The sequence below is a fragment of the Leucoraja erinacea genome, chromosome 10 (assembly GCF_028641065.1).
Source record: "Leucoraja erinacea ecotype New England chromosome 10, Leri_hhj_1, whole genome shotgun sequence".
NCBI classification, from domain to species: Eukaryota; Metazoa; Chordata; class Chondrichthyes; order Rajiformes; family Rajidae; genus Leucoraja; species Leucoraja erinaceus.
The window spans coordinates 31,115,177-31,134,456 of NC_073386.1; the positions used below are offsets into that span (position 1 = coordinate 31,115,177).

General features: G+C 43.0%; 1 protein-coding gene across 1 annotated transcript in view; it reads left to right on the top strand.

Annotated features, from left to right (window-relative positions):
- oma1 (OMA1 zinc metallopeptidase) overlaps window positions 1–19,280 on the top strand; it is a 44,287-nt gene that overhangs the window by 13,023 nt on the left and 11,984 nt on the right. The window contains exons 3-7 of the mRNA XM_055641864.1: window positions 6,855–7,028; window positions 8,382–8,489; window positions 9,267–9,395; window positions 13,282–13,356; window positions 13,875–14,024. Of these exons, the coding sequence (XP_055497839.1) occupies window positions 6,855–7,028; window positions 8,382–8,489; window positions 9,267–9,395; window positions 13,282–13,356; window positions 13,875–14,024 (636 nt within the window). The remainder of the gene's footprint in view (window positions 1–6,854; window positions 7,029–8,381; window positions 8,490–9,266; window positions 9,396–13,281; window positions 13,357–13,874; window positions 14,025–19,280) is intronic.

The following is a 19,280-nucleotide window of genomic DNA, read 5'->3' on the forward strand; positions in this document are numbered from 1 at the left end:
TGAAGATATCTTTGAAATCCACGTTGAGACATAGAGAGGGTTTCTGTTTTCATGCCAATCTTTGTTATTCAGCAGAGAATGGTATACTCATCAGACATTTTACTGAAGAACTAGATGCTTACCATGGGTTTGCATCTCTCAATTTGCACGTGTATCTGCGTTTTGCTAGAGCTGAAGGGTGAAATATGCACCAAATATAATGAAATAATTTTCCTGCAGCCATAGAAATGAGGCTCAAAGTCAAGGAAACCTCCAAGATTTGAAAAGGAGAAATGGGACAAATCTTAAAGTAGTGTTTGGGTGATGTCAAACTTGGTTTTTAAAGACTGTACGAGATAGGGAAGAATAACGAGTTAAAGGGTTTTGGAGTCGTGATCTCGTGTGAGAGTTTGCGTTTGAAAGGAAATGCAGCAAAAAAGATGAATGTGTTTTGAGTTTCAAAGGACCGAGAAGAATATTCAAGGATAACATTGAATGAAATGGAGTAAGTAGTTACAGTGGGAAGGCTGAAGGGTTTGGGAGAAAAACAAGTGCACATTTTGAGGCAGAAACCATTTTTCATGGATGCCCCCCCTCCAAGGCCTGGTGCTCCATTAGACTAGTTTGGCTAGTTTAGCCAGAACTACCATGCTCAGCACTGCACCACTTTCCCAGACAGGCCCTGTAATAGGTATGAGCAATCACAAAAGCTTGCACTAGACCAAACACCTGTTTTATACACTTTTCTACCCTACTTTATGTAGTATGTCATTTTAGATTGCACCAGCCACTTTTCAATTCAGAATTTGTCGGTCTTCGGGAAAGTGAGAGCAGAATGGAGCCCCTTACATTGACTCTCGCGAGTTTGAGTCAATCTTTTTTTTCTGCTGATAAATGTGATGAAATGTGACATAAGAATGTGTGGGAATATTTGACTAGTCTAAAAAGATGTGTCTCCCTGTCCCTGGGACAGCAGGGGGCGATCAAACGGCACAATACCCCCCTTCCAACTCCAGAGGAATCTTTTCCCCGATGGGCCGCTACGGTGACAAGTGGCAGTTTGCCCACAGCCCGACTGCGCCACCCCAAGAACACCTTGCACACCATCAGCTTCTGCCCCCTACGTGTTCCTCTGGAGTTGGAGCGGGGCTGGGCTGGAGTTGCTGCTGGGTGTGGGTGTGTGGGATCGCCATGCTTTCAGTGGGCCTGGGGGTCGCTGTCCCGTTGGTCCTGACGTCTCCGGTGGTGGAGTTGCTGCTGTACCGCCCCTTGCCCCCTCCCTCTGCAACTCTCCTGCAAGGGCGGTACAGTTCCCGGAGGATAGCAGGTGGCCGGAGACGTCAGGACCAACAGGAACCCGCTCCCCGATGGGCCCCTACGACGCCCGAGCTGCGCCCCATCATCCGCAACCCAGGTTCCTCCGTAGTTGGAGCGGGGCTGGGCTGCTGTTGGCTGGGGGTCCCTGGGTTCTCCGTGCTTGCGGTGGGCCTGGTTGTCGACGTCCAATTGGTCCTGACGTCTCCGGTGACTGCACTGGCCTGCTGCCATCGCCAACGTGAAGACAGTACAAAGCCCCCGCGCCGGTGCAATGAGCGGGGAGCTGGAGAGGGGAGGGATGGGGTCACACACATGGCTGGGGAGCAGAGGGGTGTAGGTGGGTTGAAACTGAAGGGAGCGACAACCTGCTGCTGCCTGCACGCTGAGTTAAAAAGTTCCCAGGCAAGACTCACGATACACTGTGTATCGTGTCTACCGTGGGAACTTTTTAACTCAGCGGGCAGGTAGCAGCATATTGTCAATTATTAACCCTCCCGCGCAATATACCCTCACCTTCTCTTTTATGGATGGGGATTTAGTTCCCCTTTCTTCGAGGACCGATCCGCTGTCACCTCTGCGGGCCGCCGTCGGTGAATGTCCTGTCTCCCTGTCCCTGGAATAGTAGGGGGCGATCAAACAGCACAATACCCCCCTCCCCCTCCAACTCCAGAGGAATCCGCTCCCCGATGGGCCGCTATGGCGACAAGTGGCAATTCGCCCATAGCCCGACTGCGCGACCCCAAGAACAAGACGTACCCCTTGCACACCATCAGCTTCTGCCCATACGGGGAGCGTGTTCCTCTGGAGTTGGAACGGGGCTGGGCTGGAGTTGCTGATCTGGGATCTCCGTGCTTGCAGTGGGCCTGGGGGTCGGTATTCCGTTGGTCCTGACGTCTCCGGTGACTGGCACTGTGCTGCTAGCATCGCGACGTGAAGACAGTACAAAGCCCCCGCGCCGGTGCAATGAGCGGGGAGCTGGAGAGGGGAGGGGAAGGGTCACACACATGGCCGGGAAGCAGAGGGGTGCAGGTGGGGTGAAACTGAAGGGAGCGACAATCTACTGCTGGCTGGACGCTGAGTTAAAAAGTTCCTACGCAAGACTCACGGTACACTGTGTATCGTGGGTCTACCGTGGGAACTTTTTAACTCAGCTGGCAGGTAGCAGCATATTGTCAATTATTAACCCTCCCGCGCAATATACCCTCACCTTCTCTTTTATGAATGGGGATTTAGTTCCCCTTTCTTCGAGGACCGACCGGAGGTTCCGCTGTCACCTCTGCGGGCCGCCCTCGGTGAACGTTTTCAAGGACCTTTCTTCAAGGACCGAAAAAATGTCGCTATTCGGAGGTTTTCGTTATTTGGATCTTCGGATAAAAGGTTGTGCACCTGTATGTCATGGAGATTGCATTCTCATTACGGTAAAGTGAGGGCAGAATGGAGCCCCCTTACATTGACTCTTGGTTGCGATCTTTCTGCTGATGTGAAGTGACATAAGAATTGAGGGAATATTTGACTAGTTGAATTATGTATCTATGCCTTAATGAAATACCCATTTGTTTATCTTTTACAGGTACAATAGGCGAGTTCGGTATTCTGACTGCGCATGCCCAGGTCATAGGTCACTCGCTATAAACATTTTGGGCTGCTGTGGTGGTGCGTGTGTGCACGCCTGCTTTTCATCTGTGGTCGGTGTCAGACCCGAGTCTCCGGTGATGTTAGTTGCTGCTGGGCTGTCCCCGTCCACTCCAGGGTGTCCCGTCCCTGACCCTCTCGGAGCTGCTTGCAACCGTTACACCCCGCTTGCTTCCTGACGGGACTTGGCTCCAGCCGGCTCTGCTCCTCTCCTGACTTACCGTCGGCTGCCCCTTTTACACATAAATTATGAATAAAGACAAGATGCATTTATGCACAGTTCATAGAGCCGACCGCTTCGTTTGCTTTTTCTTTTATCCTTTTCCCCGGGGATGCAATCCCACTGGGCTTATTGTATGTATCCCCATTGATGGCTAGTGCTCAGTTTTTCCCAGTGCGGTTGGTCGGCGGCCGCTGGATTGGGGGGGTGTGGCTGGTCGTTTCCCGAATACTGAACTTTGGGCGCTTCATGGTTGTGGGCCTGGCCGCTCTCTGGCCGGCATCCCGTCATCCCGTATGGCTTTTCATTCATTTTTTTCTGGTGGTTTATTTTGCTTTAGTCAAGTGCAAGTCAAGTTTCCGCCGCCGTTTCTCCCCGTCTCACATACGAGATGGGCAGCTGTTAATGCTAGTGGCAATGCTCGCGGACTTTATATGCACACATAAATTATGAAAAAGACAAGAATTTATGCACAGTTCATAGAGCCAGCGCTTCGTTTGCTTTTTCTTTATCGCGAATGACCTTTGACAAATCCCGTGATTCCTTGCGTTTTTCAGAATACTGAACTCGCTTATTGTAGTATCTTTTCATTTTTTTTCTTGTTTACTTTCTTTAGTACAAATTGAATGTTGTGCAGATTATAGCATAAGGTAAAGTAACTAAAGGCAGTTACTGAGTGCAGGTTTCAACAAGCAAGTCATTTAATCGAGGCAACAAGCATATAGTTTGACATCATAAAAAGGATTTTACTGTTGTTATGTTTGGAGTGTGCCCTTAAAATACAGATCAGATTAAGAGTGCAGCAGCCATTTTCACAAACTGTAGCTTGTATCATTTGAACATTTATGTCAGTAAAAAATGCATGCAATTTATAAGAATGATTAAATGGCAATTATATTTCTTTGCATTGGTGAAAACTGTATCCATTTTAAGTGCAATTTTAAATGAATCTTCCATGCAGTAAATGGGAAGCCACAAATTCCCCAAATATTTTTTTTGCTTTGGGCCATTGTTTAAATAAAAAATATCTTTCCTTTGCACTAAGGGTGAAACCACTGCACTTAGCGACAAAGCACTTATGATTATATATTACATCCCAGAAATAACTTGCTGCATAATGGAGTGATGACCCCAAAGTAAAAAAAATAATAGCTTGTCTGACTGTCAAGTTTTGAGTACAATGTGAATGCATTTAACTCAGTACAAAGCACATGTGCAATTTCACACAATTTCCTTTCAAGTTTCATTATATAGAAGGTGGAACCAAATATGGCATGATAACAGCAATACTATTTAGTAACTTTATGGGATTTTCTTCAACCATCCAAAGTTTCAAAAATTTTCTTCACAAGTGCATTAGTACCCAAGTGCATTAGTACCCAAGATATAAAGCATCTAACCACCCCTGGTCTCCTAATGATGATGGCCCATCGTAAACGATGAGAGCATGGTTGTGCAGTCTTGTACCTTATGGGATCGAGTGTGGCTCACGTGTCCAATGCGTGGGGGAGAGATTACAGTGGAGAGGCTGTTGCACACGAGTAACCCCACCCTCTCGGCCGCAGGAGTTGGATTCCAGTGGTACGTTCAGACGTTAGGGCTGGAAACTCCCTTGGCTGCAGTGGATGGCCATGTCTTCCTTCGAGCGTTGACATGCCCTTTGTACTCCACAGTGCGCTGCTGAGCCGCTTTCCTGGCCGTTGAACCCTCCAGTGGATTTCCTCCACCCAATCCGCTGGAACAGACTTTGCATGCTGGGCTGAGCGTCCCTAAACTCACTGAGGGTTTGAGATCCATCAGCTACCCTCACACGGTTTAGCATGCCAGCCAAGGCAGTTTTCCAGGGTGTGTCTGCTGTGGCATGCTAACAGCTCCTTGGAGCCACAGGTGAGAGCTGGGTGCCAGGTGGGGACCAAAGGTGGATAAACTATCCTTAAAGGAGCAAGACATGCCTCCCCTCCAGAGATGCTACCCCTCCCTAAGCATTCCCATACACCCCAGTCTCCAAACACTGGTCCACTATTCCAGAAGAGTGTGGCTGATCCTCATTACACTTCCCTGCAGTAACCTATTATCCCTTGTTCCTTGTTTCCTTGTTCTGTAAAAATCCTTCAATCTATTCCTTGAATATACTTGGTGACTGAGTCTCGACAGCCCTCCTGGGTAAAGAATTCCTACGTTTCACTATCCGCTGAGTCAGGACCTCTCTGTCCTGAAATAGCTGACTCCTTTTGAGGCTGTAATCCCTGGTTTCAGATATCCCAGCCTGGGGAAACATCATCAAATGTCACCCATTCCTTCTCTTCAGAGATGCTGCATGTTCCGCTGAGTTACTCCAGCTTTTTGTCTCTCAATAGAGTACAGACTGTGTCTGCTTAATCTCTCGTTGTATGACAAATCTCCAATCAACTTCATTACATCCCTTCTCTAGCATGTATTCCTCCTTTGATAGAGAGATTAGGTCTGTACACAGCCTGGCAAAGGTGCTCTTAACAAGGATGCATACAATTGCAGGAAGACATCTTTACTTTTGCATTCAGCATCTCCTGCTGTAGAAAGCAGTGACACTTGCCTTCCTAGTTGCATGCTGTATCTGCACATTAACTTTCAATGATTTTTCTACAAGGATCTCTTCTTCTTCTTGCATATGGCGTGCACAGCCTAAAGTTGTCGGAAAACTTGTTCTATTTGATACAAGGATCTCCAGGACCCTGTGCACACCAACATCTTTCAATCTCCTGTATTTTTGCTATGATCCAAATGACGTGGGGTAGATAGTTGAGATACAAAACAGTAAAGGATTAATTTTAATGAGGAAGGAATTAACTGATCATAATGATCATACTAAGTGATGAGATGATGAGTGTTTTCTTTGCAAATTATTCTTTTTTTTTTAAACAGCCTTGACAGATTATATCTGTCTCTTACAAATTGATTCATTTATGAGAATTTGAGGAAATACACATTCATCCTAAAATGTTTTGCTCTGCATAATAATTGCAAAACAGTGTGTGTTTTTCAGTTACATGGACTAGAGTGATGCCACAATGTAGAGTTAGACTGAGCATAAGCAAGCAAGACCTGGTAAAACCCACTCACTTACTATCACAGACTGCTTTTTAAATATTTTGAGATGTCTCATTGTTGTGCACTTCATTGAATGGATGGAGATTGAAGAAGGAAAGGCGAGCATTTAGTTGTACAGTGATAGAGGTTTGGATAGAGTTCCTGTGGACAGACAGTCAACGATTCAAAGAGTGGCCTCTATATGAATGACAATGTCGGGTTTAGAGAGACATAAGAGCCTGCAGATGCTGGAATCAACAGTTGACTGACCTGCTGAGTACCTGCAGCAGCTTGTCTTTTGCAAAGGGTATCCACCTTACTTGGATGCCAATAGGGGGATGTGAAAGAGTGGAGCTTTGCAATTAATTTCTGAAATGACTGCTGTTGGGGAAAGAAGTTGAAAGGAAAGTCACTTATTGCCAATTTCACTTTTTCCCGTGTCTGGCTGACAGGGGCATTGTTACTGCTCATGGGCAAAGCAGCCTTATGGGCACGGCTTGGGAGATGAAACAGGCCTGAGGATGGAATGCACTCGAGAAACGTCTTTATTATTCCCTAACTCCTAAGTGAATTGTTAAATGCACTCTATCCTGAATGATGGGTACTGAATGTTACATGATTATTGTCTCCTTTTCCACAGGTGCTGGAGAAGTACAAGGATAAATTTCTGCCTACGACTGATCCAATCTACAAGTCCATTCAGTTGGTTTTCAACCATTTGGTTGAGAAAAACAAAGATATACCGGGAATTACTGAGACCAAGTGGATTCTTAATGTTGTGGATGATTCAGAGATAAATGCCTTTGTCTTGCCAGTAAGAAAGACTTCCCGATGACCATCATACTTAACATACAAAGAAGATATGTATGGTCACGCTGCTTCTTTGCACATTTAGTAAATAATATTCCCTGTTAGTTCCTTGCAGGTAATTCGTAATGGCTGGTGCCTACTGAAATCGCAATGCTGTTTTTTTAAAAAGCTACAGATTTTGCAATCTCAATAAGGGCATAACATTTTTTTAACATATCAAAATTATGAAAGCAATTTATCTCAATGTAAACACAATTTATTTCACTACCATACCATCTTGTGGGCCATGTTATTATCCTTGAGTTAATATATCCAAAAGCTGCCAGTATGCTGCCAGATCAAATAAAAATCAAGCTATATCAAATAAAATAATCCATCAATATATCCCTCTTTTGTGACCAATCAACGTCTAATTGAATAAGCTAATAACTAAAAGGTATGAAATCAAATTAAAATTCAAAAAATGTGAACATTTTCTTGTTACAGTAACTGTTAGAGGTGCTGGTAGGCCTGGCACAAACCATCACAAAGAGCACTGTTTATCACATTTAATACACAAAACATCTTAAGTATTTCCATTTTTGTTAAGAAGAATATTATATATTTTTAATCAGTTGTGATGAAAAATGTGCAAAAGTCAGTAGGCTGGAGACCCTAGGGTGGGGTGGATTTGTACGTGACGTTTTAAATTACTGGGATGGGCAATGCAGCCCATTACAGTAGAGGCCCGAAGTTGCACAATCTGCTGCAGTTTTTCACCGCACAGTGAGTATGTGGGGCAACATCATTTAGAATTTCCTTCTAGGAATTAGTTGAGAATGTTATTTGATGAAGGTTCAAAAGCAGCAGAGTCACCGTTATTTGTGATTCAGATTCTGATTGTGGTTGGGCTGGGCCTCTGAAGTATCATACATGGCTACACACATGTCCAAAGGCATGCTGACTATCCCTAATTGACCGATTCTCTTCCAAATAGGAGGAAATCCGATTTTGAATAATCTCCTCCAATAGTTTATCTGCCACATGAGGCTCATCATGATTATGACGAGTTATTTATTAACAGAAAGCTCCTTTGAAAGAAATGCATTATTTCAAACATTAGGTTTAACTAGTCTATTTCATCTCTCACTGAACCAAAATAGCAAACTCTGTTGGTTATAATGTATGATTCCATATTTCCATACCGTTGTAACACAGTAATTCATTACATTTTGACTGTCAGTTAATATGTTGAGAGGCCAGACCAGCATTGGGTTGGATTTTCAGCATTCACTGTTGCCTCTACGTGGCTTCGCATGGGAACAGAGCTGGCTGAAGTAGTGGGCCATTCTCCTAATGTCTGTTTCTCCTGGCACAGAATGGGCAGGTGTTTGTTTTGATGGGACTGTTGAAAGCTGTGGCAGACACCGATCAACTGGCTTGTATTCTCGGTCATGAGATGGCTCATTGTCTCCTTGCACATGGGGTGAGTGCATCTTTGTTGCATTTGGTGGTTTGGAAAAAAAATGTTTTTGGTTAAAATAATGAAGTATTCACAAAATAATTCACGTTTTAGACACGTGAGCTGTCTGTCTCGGTATTAGAATAGGTCAACTTGGTGTCACATCACTAGAATGTATAAGACTTGTGTTGAATTGGTACCATTCTCATCTACTTTACTTTAGGAAATGTGTGACGAATCTATAGATGGTACAGAAGAGATTTACTAGAGTAATCTTACGGATGAAGAACTTGAGTTGTGTCGTTAGACTAGTGAAACAGGAGTTGCTCTCTGTGGAACAAGAAGTTAAGAGGAGATCAGATAGATATTTAAAATTCATGAAGGCTCAGGCTAGAATAATGAAAAACTGTGCCACTATATATTGCCCTGTTATTCAGGAAATGAGCTGAGATATGATGTCTTGCGACTCTTGCAGTAGTTGATGTGATACTACCTGTGACGTAGAAATGTTATAGCCATATTGGATATAGTTTTTGATTAGTAGATTAGTAATTAGTTTTATATGATGGAGTGTTACCCTGAAATAAAGACAAGTACAATGTAAATAAATGTAATTTAATCTTTTAATGATTTTGGGGATTTAATTGTTTGAGAGGAAATGGGTTGATGTTAGTAGACGGTGAACATTTGGAGTGTGACTAAGGAGATGTCATTACACAAGTGAAAGTGTGGGAGGATGGTAATGATGTTCATAAATTGTTTTTCTGTAATGAATGGGCACTGACTTGCCTTTTGTTGTAGGCTGAACATGCAAGTATTATTCAGCTCCTTGATTTTGTGTCCCTCATTTTTCTGACACTTATTTGGGCTGTGTTCCCTCGGGACAGTCTTGCCCTCCTGGGGCAGTGGATTCAAGGCAAACTGATCCAGGTAAGACCATTTTCACAACTTTTGCCTATTTAGACATACACACATTAGGATCAGGAGCAGGGGACTCTATAATTGGAGCAGCACCTCATATTTTGCTTGGGCAGCTTATAACCCAGTGGTCTGAATATTGATTTTACTAACTTCAAGTAACCCTTGCATCCCCTCTTTCTCTGTCCCTCCCACACCATAGTCGTTGTACTCGTTTCACTGTCGTCTTGGTGAGTTTCATTGTCTGTAAAACCCGTTAACACCTAGCCCACAGCCAATAATGGATCGTTTCCTTGATCATCGTTACATGTTTACATATATTTCATTCATTTGTTCTACATCTCTCTACATCATCATCTATATCTGTCGTTTCCCTTTCCCCTGACTCTCAGTCTGAAGAAGGATCTCAACCTGAAACATCACCTATTCCTTTTCTCCAGAGAATATGTGGGAACTGCTCAGTTACTCCAGCATTTTTTGAATACCTTCAATCCTTTTAGCCTGCTTCATCATTCAATAAGATCAAGGCTGATTTTATTTTATTCTCAGTTCTGGAGTTCACTGCTCTTCTGGCAACCCCCCCCCCCCCCCCCCCCCCCCCCCCCCCTTCCAAGGATAGACTCTCTTTCCTCAGCCCTTTCAGGAAGAAAATTGCAAAGGTTTCAGACCATTCAGAGGGAAAAAATAATCTTTCTTAAATGGGCAACATTTTCTTTTTCTTTTGTCCACTCACCTACCCCTTGTTAGAATACCTGGGATTTACAAAGATGAGGTTCAATAATATGGATCAGAGCAGCATCTGAGGGAAGGGGCGTGGCCACAACCTGTACACCAGCTTCTTGCAGACCATGCGCCAGGACATCCAGAACCTTCACATGCCAGAGCTCTGCAGTCACTTACTATTTAAATAGTTTGCTTTCTTATTGTTCCTGCCAAAATCCAGCCTACTCCTTATAAGGGGGGAGAACGAAGGATATGGACGATTTTACAATTACCACAATATACTCCATTTGCCATTTTGTTGCCCAGTCACTTTAGCTATCCATGTTTCTTGGTTACCCCTGTTGTGTCCTTTCAAAACTTACTCTCTTAACTCCCTTTGTGTCGTCAGCAAACTTAACAATCATGGCTCCGTTGCCTTTGTCCTAACTACTTATGTAAACTATTAAAAAATGAGGTGCCTGCATCAATGCCAGCCTTCTATCCATACCCACGTGATTTTCATTGCAGCACTCATCAAATGTCATATGGATATCCAAGTACAGCGATCCACTGATTCCCCTTTATCCATGCTACTTGCTACATGCTACTTCTTAAAATAATTCCATTAAATTGATCAAACATGATTCGCCTTTCTCAACAGCATATTGACCATGCCTAATTACTTTGAATTTTTGTAATTCCCCTGCTATAATGTCTTTCAAGTAATCCAACTTTGTTCGAATGATAGATGTTAAGATAACTGCCATGCAGTTTCCTTCCAAAACAGCCTTGAGATCAGTAAATGGTAGAGAGCAGAAGTTGTCTGAGTCAGAACAGGAGCAACACTAAACTGATGAAAATCAATTTGATCAAAAAGTGGCTTGTCTTTTTATAACATTTCTATCTCACTCCAAGGAATTGACTCATGTTGGACACTGCTTCCAATAGTTCCCTCGCCATTTATTTATCTGATATAAAAAGTGAATTGAATTAAATCACCTTTACTGCTTTCCCCTGATTCCTAATGCAGGGGGTTTATTGTCAGTTGTAACAACCTTCACGTTGATACAAGCTAACGGATCTGAGATCAACACAAAACCTTCCAGTTTTATATGGCTGGTTAGTTAGTGGGGTGATATATTTTATCACTGCCATTTTGGGAGGTTTGTGTTGTTTTAAAGCTTTAGGGAACAGTTATACTAATGCTTGAAAGCACGTACCACCAGACTCAGAAAAAGCTTCTTGCCTGCTGATATCAGACAACTGAATGGACCTCTCCATGTACTCCCGATCTTTCCATCTACTCTCTAGCTCATTGTGGCTCATGTGCATTTTTAATTAACACCATAATATTGTATTCTGCTGTATGGCTTGATTGTACATAGCATGATTTGACTGGGCAGTCTGAAAAACAAAGTTTTTCTCTATTTTAGTACACATGATAATAATAAACTTATACCAAGAAGTCCTGACCCAAAACAATGTCTGTTCTTTTCCCTTAACAAATGCTACCTGACCCGCTGCATTACTCCAGAGGATTGTTTTTATACTCAAAATTCCAGCATCTCTTGTCTCTTGTATCTCCCTTCAGTTCTGCCCCGACTGTTTGAAGATGTTTCTGTACCTAGGCTAATATTTAAGCTGTCACTTATTTTGAGATAAATCTTGATTTTAAATTAGCATTGCCCTTCCAAAATGAAACATTACTCCTGCCCTGCCACTCTTAAACAGTTGCCCATGTGTGAGGTTGTCATGCTCGGAGGTGGGGGAGGGTGTAGGAGAATGTGATGGCTGTGGAGATGTTTGAATGGGACAAGATAGGACTCCAAGTATTGGGAGTTTGAAGCAATGCCACCACCACACAAATTAAATAATGAAGGAGAAGATGGCAGAATAAACATGTGGACATGATCAAAGTAACAAAGAATGCCGCTTGTGGCTTTGGTGAGGACTGTTTCAGAGTCCAAGACTGACAGGAGCTGTTTAGAGTAATTTAACGCTGATCAGTTGGCTAGAACCGATAGTGGCAGTCGCTTGAAAGTGAATAAAAAATCGCACTATGACTTGGGGGTCAGATAGAAGAGCAGCTAGCTACCCAATAGTGTATATCACTGTAAAACTATATGACAAAGTATGATAAACAATGGCACCAAAAAAATAGCCAAAGAAGTATCACGACAAAGGTAGAAAGGGAACCAAAGAAGTATCGCGACAAAGGTAGAAAGGAAACATTGCACAATTGGACACATTGCGATCAATGCCTTGGAAGGTGTGTTGCTCCTATATGAACATTCCTCTGAACCCTCTCACTATTTGATCTCCTATTCAGACAGTGGAAAATAATGTCAGTTACATGCTTCTTATCGAGTCCACACAGAAGATTAGAAGTTGTTCAGCCAGAGCTGAACACACTTCTCGGCATCTGCATACAATGGTGTCTGTCTTGTGCTTCTTGTGCGTGGTGGTGGAAAGGTTTGTGAAAACAGGGCCGCAACATGAACGCTCTTTCCTTGACCCCAGTTACATGCTGAAAAATATGTTAAATGGTCGATGAAATGGACCTTGTTAAACTGCATCATCCGAGTTACCGCACTGTGTGTAATGCTTTAATTGATCCATTTGCACTAAGGGTCAGCTCTTCATGTTGTGTAGAAATGCCTGTGCAGTAGCTATTATTATTTATGATTTTTACATAACATTTCCTGCTGGAGTACATTTTTGCAATGTGATATTTAATTTCATGCTTTTACCTGAAATTTAATGACAATTCAGAGTGGAGCCCGCAGTGGGAATGGAGGACTTGTTTTAATTGCATAGGAGCCTTGTGAAAAAATGTCCTCATTACTGATTCATGTTTTACTCCAGATTCTGGTATGATATTTTATTGTACATGTACCTGGCCCTTGTAAAACACAAAACACTTATTTTCAGAGAAATCTGGAACATCAGCTGTTCAGTGTTATTTTGCACAAAGATATTTAAGATTTTAGACTTCATTGCTTGTGAGATATTCACTGTACCTCATGGAATTGCAATGTTAAAACACCAGAAAACAGCTTCTAAACACATAAGTGCTGAGTAAGTGCTAAGAGGAGGTTGAAAAATATCATTTGCATAGCTTGATGTACTTTATTAAAATGAGTCGGCCTTGAAGAATATTAACAGTCATTAACAAGAATCCATTTCTTATCCATAGTACATGTTTGATAGACCCTACAACCGAAAACTGGAGATTGAAGCTGATGAAGTTGGACTGCAACTTGCTGCTAAGGTAACTTGTCTTCCACAAGATTTTGAACTTTTGGTGTGTCAATGTTTATTGAATAGTACAAGATTTCACATATGACCAGTTACTGATGACATGAACAATTCTTTCTGATATTTTAGGGAAAATGGTACACAATCTGATTTAAATTTCTATATGAGAGTATTTTGTCTCATGGAAGCAGAAAAATGCTTTGTCAGGATATTATGACTTCACATTTTTAATTGAGCAAGAATAGAGGAATTCTAAATTTGTAGAGGAAAAAGTCTGTTTGTGATAGAAATCTGAGCTAAAATTCAGATGAAATGTTAAAATCAGCCCATTCCCAAAGAGAGAAAGGTAGTTTAACATTTCAAATGGGACAATTGCCCAGTTGTATCCGAGGAGGCCACTGATTGATAGATCTTTTTTTCATTGATAACTTAAAACTCCAATGTTGTTGACTGCAGGTGAGGTTGTATCAGTCACCATTTGGTATTGCACCCAGTTCACCATCTTTTATGTGACCTCTCTCTTAAATCTAGGCATGCGTGGATGTGAGATCCAGCAGCGTATATTGGCAGCAACTGGAGTTGATAAAGATTGCTACTGGAACATGTCAAATTCCTGAATGGTTTTCCACACATCCGTCAAATCAACACCGAATTCAACACCTAGACAACCTGATTCCTAAGGTAAATAAGAACATGCATTGTTCAAGAAAACTGCAGACTTGCATGTTTAATCAGTTTAGTGTCATCGCCATTTATATCTAGTAGTTTTCTTTTATAATTAACTTTCATTCAATTTAAATGATCGACCAAAAAGGCTTCAATTTTGCAGAAACTCCATCGCATGTTACTTGAACCTAAATGGTCTGTCCCACTTACGTGTCCTTAACACGCAAATTACGTGACCTCGTGGTCGCGTTGAGCCGAGACGGTCCCGCGAAGGTCGGGAACGATTACATACATACACTCAGCCGTCTGGAGCGCGTGACGTCATTTGAAGATGGACACAAAGCTGGAGTAACTCAGCGGGACCGGCAGCATCTCTGGAGAGAAGGAATTGGTGACATTTCATGTCGAGACTCTTCTTCAGTCTGAAAAGAAGGGTCTTGACCCGAAATGTCACCCATTGCTTCTCTCCAGAGATGCTGCCGGTCCCGCTGAGTCACTGCTGCATTTTGTGTCTCTCTTCAATTTTCTTGACCCCGCTCTGGGAGTAGAAGTGGGGGCAGATCCGGACCTCAACGGCCGTGGGCCCCAGGCCGAGTTCGGCGATCGTTTGCCTGCTTCTGCTGCTGTTAGAGGTTAGACGTTGCATCTCGCCAGGGTCTTGGGCCTGTCCCACTTTGGCCGTCAGTTCCACGACAGGCTGTTGGCGCGCGAAGATTTAGTTCACTGCAAGAATTTCGGAACCCCGCGCGATGTCGCGCACAACTACATACCCCTCCGCACTTCTAAGTGGGACCGGCCCCACGCGGCCATACAATTCCCGTGTGCCTCAACTTGATCACGAGGTTGCGGAATTTGAGTGCCAAGGACACGTAAATGGGACAGGCCCTTAACTAACCTTTTGATGTTGACGGTGTGAGTAATGTTCAACTTTGTCAAAAGACTGAGCTAAGATCCGCAGTGTCTTTACGTAAAATGATATGCTAGTTTATCCATAGAGGCCAATCTGACATCTGCGACAGTGATCAGGTGCACCCGCAGTTGTCCCCTGACCCGCTGTTCAAATGAGCATCCAATGCACTGACCTCATACAGGAGGGCACATTGTTGCCAGCAATTCTGCCTGATTTTGCCTTGGAGTCTGCTAAAGCATGCAAGCCTCACCACAACCGACAGATGTCTGTCTAGTTGGTCTAGGACTTTGGTATGGTATGATATTGACTCTCGCTGTCCCTGATGGCTTTGCAAAGGTTGTATCTAGATATTCTGTACAGATTGGGGTCACCTGACATGTCAAACGTGGATGTCATTGGAGAATGGATCTCATGGTTCATCCATGGTTCTGTTTGGGGAACATTTAGATTTACTTCTTTGGCGTTGCAGTCCCTGCACGCTTACTGACAAAGTCTATAATGGCAGTGTAATATGCATTTAGGTCATTTATGTTGGCTAGACAATCCTTAAAAATGGACCAGTTCAAAGACGTCAAATACGAACTCATTGGTTTCCTCAAATCAGCGCTGTCCAACTATCTGTATCTGATCCTCACGATTCCGTTACTGTTTGTAGGGAGAAGGGTCACATCATAATGGTCTGTTTTTCCAAAATATGGGCATGGGATGAAATAGTAGACATTCTTAATAGTTGTGTGTCTGTGGCGGAGTGTGTGGGCCTATGGTGTGACAGAAGATGTTGGTAGTGTTTTGGCAGCATACTTTTGAGGTGGGCCTGGTTGAAGTTCCTGGCTGTGATGAACAAGGATTTGGGGTAATTGGGATAATTGGTTTCAAGGCTATTGGTCATTGTGTATAGTTCATCCAGTGCAAGCATCATGCCCACATGTTGTTGTCTTTAAATTACTGTCAGACAATAGGTGCAGGAGTAGGCCAATTCGACCCTTCGAGCCAGCACTGCCATTCACAGTGATCGTGGCTGATCATCCACAATTAGTACCCCGTTCCTGCCTTCTCTCCATATCCCCTGACTCTGCTATCTTTAAGAGCTCTATCTAACTCTCTCTTGAAAGCATCCAGAGAATTGGCATCCACTGCCTTTGAGGCAAAGAATTCCACAGATTCACAACTCTCTGTGTGAAAAAGTTTTTCCTCATCCCCATTCTAAATGGCTTACCCGCTATGTCATCTGTTATAATTTTCTCCAGCATCTAGCCAGAGTGAATTTGTGTGGCAGATGGTAGGGACGTTAGATATTTCAGGTCTGTTGAGCGGAAACTTGCCAGGACCGCACCACAAGTGATGTCCTAAGACTCGGATTATCAACCTCCAACAATCACAACCACCTTTCTTTGTGTAGCATATGAATCCAACATTGGGGTTTAGTTTCAGCTTAGTTCAGAGATACAGCGCGGAAACAGGCCCTTTGGCCCACACACTAAGGACAATTTACTATTTTTATCTAACCCAATTAACCTACATATCTGCACATCTTTGGAGCGTGGGATGAAACCAGAGAACTCGGAGAAAACAGGCAAACACCCAACGACAGCACCCTTAGTCGAACCCGGTCTCTGGTGCTGTAAGGCAGCAACTCTACTGCTGTGCCACCATGACGCCCTTGATGTGGGGAGTTTTACCCTTGATGTGCATTAACTTCAATGTTCCCGGGCACATCTGTCAAATGCTGCCTTGATGTTAAGGTTAGTCACTGCCACCTCACCTTAGGAATTCACTTTTGATGATCTTTATACCAGAGCTGTGATGAGTCTGGAGCTGAGTGTTCCTGGTCAAACTCAAACTTGGGGTTGGTGAGAAGATAGGCACCACATGGTAAAATGTTGGTGACACTTACCTTCATGAAGATTGAGCGTAAACTGATTGGACAGAAAGTAGCTAGACTGAATTTGTCCTGCATTTTGTGCCTGGGCAGATGCCAGTGTTGTAACTGCACTGGAACAGCTTGACTGGAGGAGTAGATAATTGTGGAGTTCAGGTCTTTAGTACTACAGCTGTTGTCTGATCTTGTAGCTTTTACAGTGTTGTCAGCCACATCTTAATATAGCTTGAAGTGAATCAAATTGGCTGAAGACTTGTTTCTGCGAAGGTGGAGCTTTTAGGAGGAAGCTGAAATGGATCACTCACTGACTAAATACAGTTGTGATTGCTTCAGCTTTGTCGAAGGCACTTGCACGCTGGATCCCTTGTAGTTGAGCCAATTGATTTCAGATTTACACTGCCTGGAGTTGTGTTTGAGGGAGCTTTGAAAGACAATATTCAAGGTGTAACATGTGCTGGCTTCATAGGATACTGATTTGTGCTGGTGTTAAAAAATGATGTAAAATAGTTAAAATCTTATGAGTTCATAGAACAATCACAATATCATCTAAAAGTGTTTAAATCATCAGCAGAGTCTGAAATCCTAGTGGTGTGATATGCACCAGTAAACGTACGTTGATTTAGCTGTAACGTTGAAGGTTTCAATTGGGAGGTCATGGGCTCACCTGGAGAAGTAGGAGAAATATAATTGTTTTTAATTGCCAATCAAATGGGAATTAAAGGTATGGTAGAGACTCAACAAGGGAAAACAAGAGATAGTAAAAGATCAGCAAGGTGGTGACATTGTAGCTTGAGGATGTGGGAAGGTAAGAAAGCTGATTGATTGGCAGAGCAGTGTTTGTGGAGCCTGGAGCATCGTATTTCCAAATATTAATGAAGTAGGTGATTCTGATTGTTCTCCATGGATTATATTTTGCTCCACAACGTCATGAGGTGAGAAAATCCTTTTGGAAATGTTCACCATCAGCCTAGAGAACCGATTGGACAATGACATTGTATTGGAAATGTTTCTAAGAACTACCCAAATGCATAGGAAAAATGTTAAGAAACCAGGAAAGTTCCATTAATTAATTACCGTACAGGGAAATGATTAGACACTTCAAAAATATGGTACAGTTATATCCGGTTACAGAATATTTGCCATTTAATGTTGAAGATTGAATTTCTCAAAACAGTTCTAAAAATAAGATGACTTAATCAATAATTTAAAACTCTCCAGGAGCTGGATGAAGTTGAAGAATCTCATGGAGAGAAACAATGCAGAACAAATCCTTTGTCCACGTCGACCCATTTATATTATTCTTACATCAATCCCATTTCTTAAATTCTCTTCACATTCATATCAACTTCTCCCAGATTCTATCACTTACCCTCACACAAGGGACAGTTTACGGTCAATAAATCTACTGTCTAAGTGTCTTTCGGATGCGAGAGGAAGCACTATCACCTGGAGAATACCAGGTGGTATCAGGAAGAATGTGTAAATGCTACACAGGCAGAATTTGACAGGTCGGGATTGAACCTGGGTCTCTGGTACCATGTGGCAGAGCCACTGTGCCGCCCATGCTATAGATAATTTCAACTTTCCTTTGGTAGACAAAAATGCCGGAGAAACTCAGCGGGTGAGGCAGCAGCTGTGGAGGGAAGGAAATGGGCGACGTTTCAGGTCGAGACCCTTCTTCAACTTTCTTTTTGTATTTTCATGGAATGCTAACATTGCTGGCAAGATCATTATTTAATACATGTCCCAAGATGTGCTCAAGAAGGTTGCTGATTTTTTTTTTCCAACAATTTTTTTAAATCCTTGTGGTGAGAATCATCCCACTGCTTTGCTTTGCTTGGGAGTTCCGAGTTATTGAGCCAGTGGAGAAGCAGCAACATTTTTCCTATCGGGTGTTATGTTCATTCTGCTTCTTTTAGATAGACACCAAATGCTGAAGTAACTCAGACCTCTCTGGAGAGAAGGAATAGATGACAATTTGGGTCAAGACCCTTCTTCAGACTGAGATATAGGGGAGAGGGAAACTGGAGATGTGGAAGGGTATAGAGAGAATGTAAAGTGTGAAACAACAGATCAAAGCAGACGATACTCAAGGAAATGTGGTATGATTCATTGTTGGCTGAGGGGAAGATGACAACGAGACATTGACAGTCAAATTAGTCGGTGATGGGGGAGGGACAAAGAAAGAGAGGGAAAGCAAGGGTTACTTAGAGTAGGTTTACTTAGTTAGAGAAATCAATATTCATACTGCCAGGTTGTAAGCTGCCCATGCCAAATATAAGGAGCTGTTCCTCCAATTATCTATATTTCCTTGATCATCGTCTGCTTTGATCTGTCCCTTTCATGCCTTACATTCTCTCTGTACACTTCCATATCTCCAATTTCCCGATCCCCTGATTCTCAGTCTGAATAAGGGTCTCGACCTAAAACGTCATCCATTCCTTCTCTCAGGAGATGCTGCCTATCCCCGCTGAGTTACTCC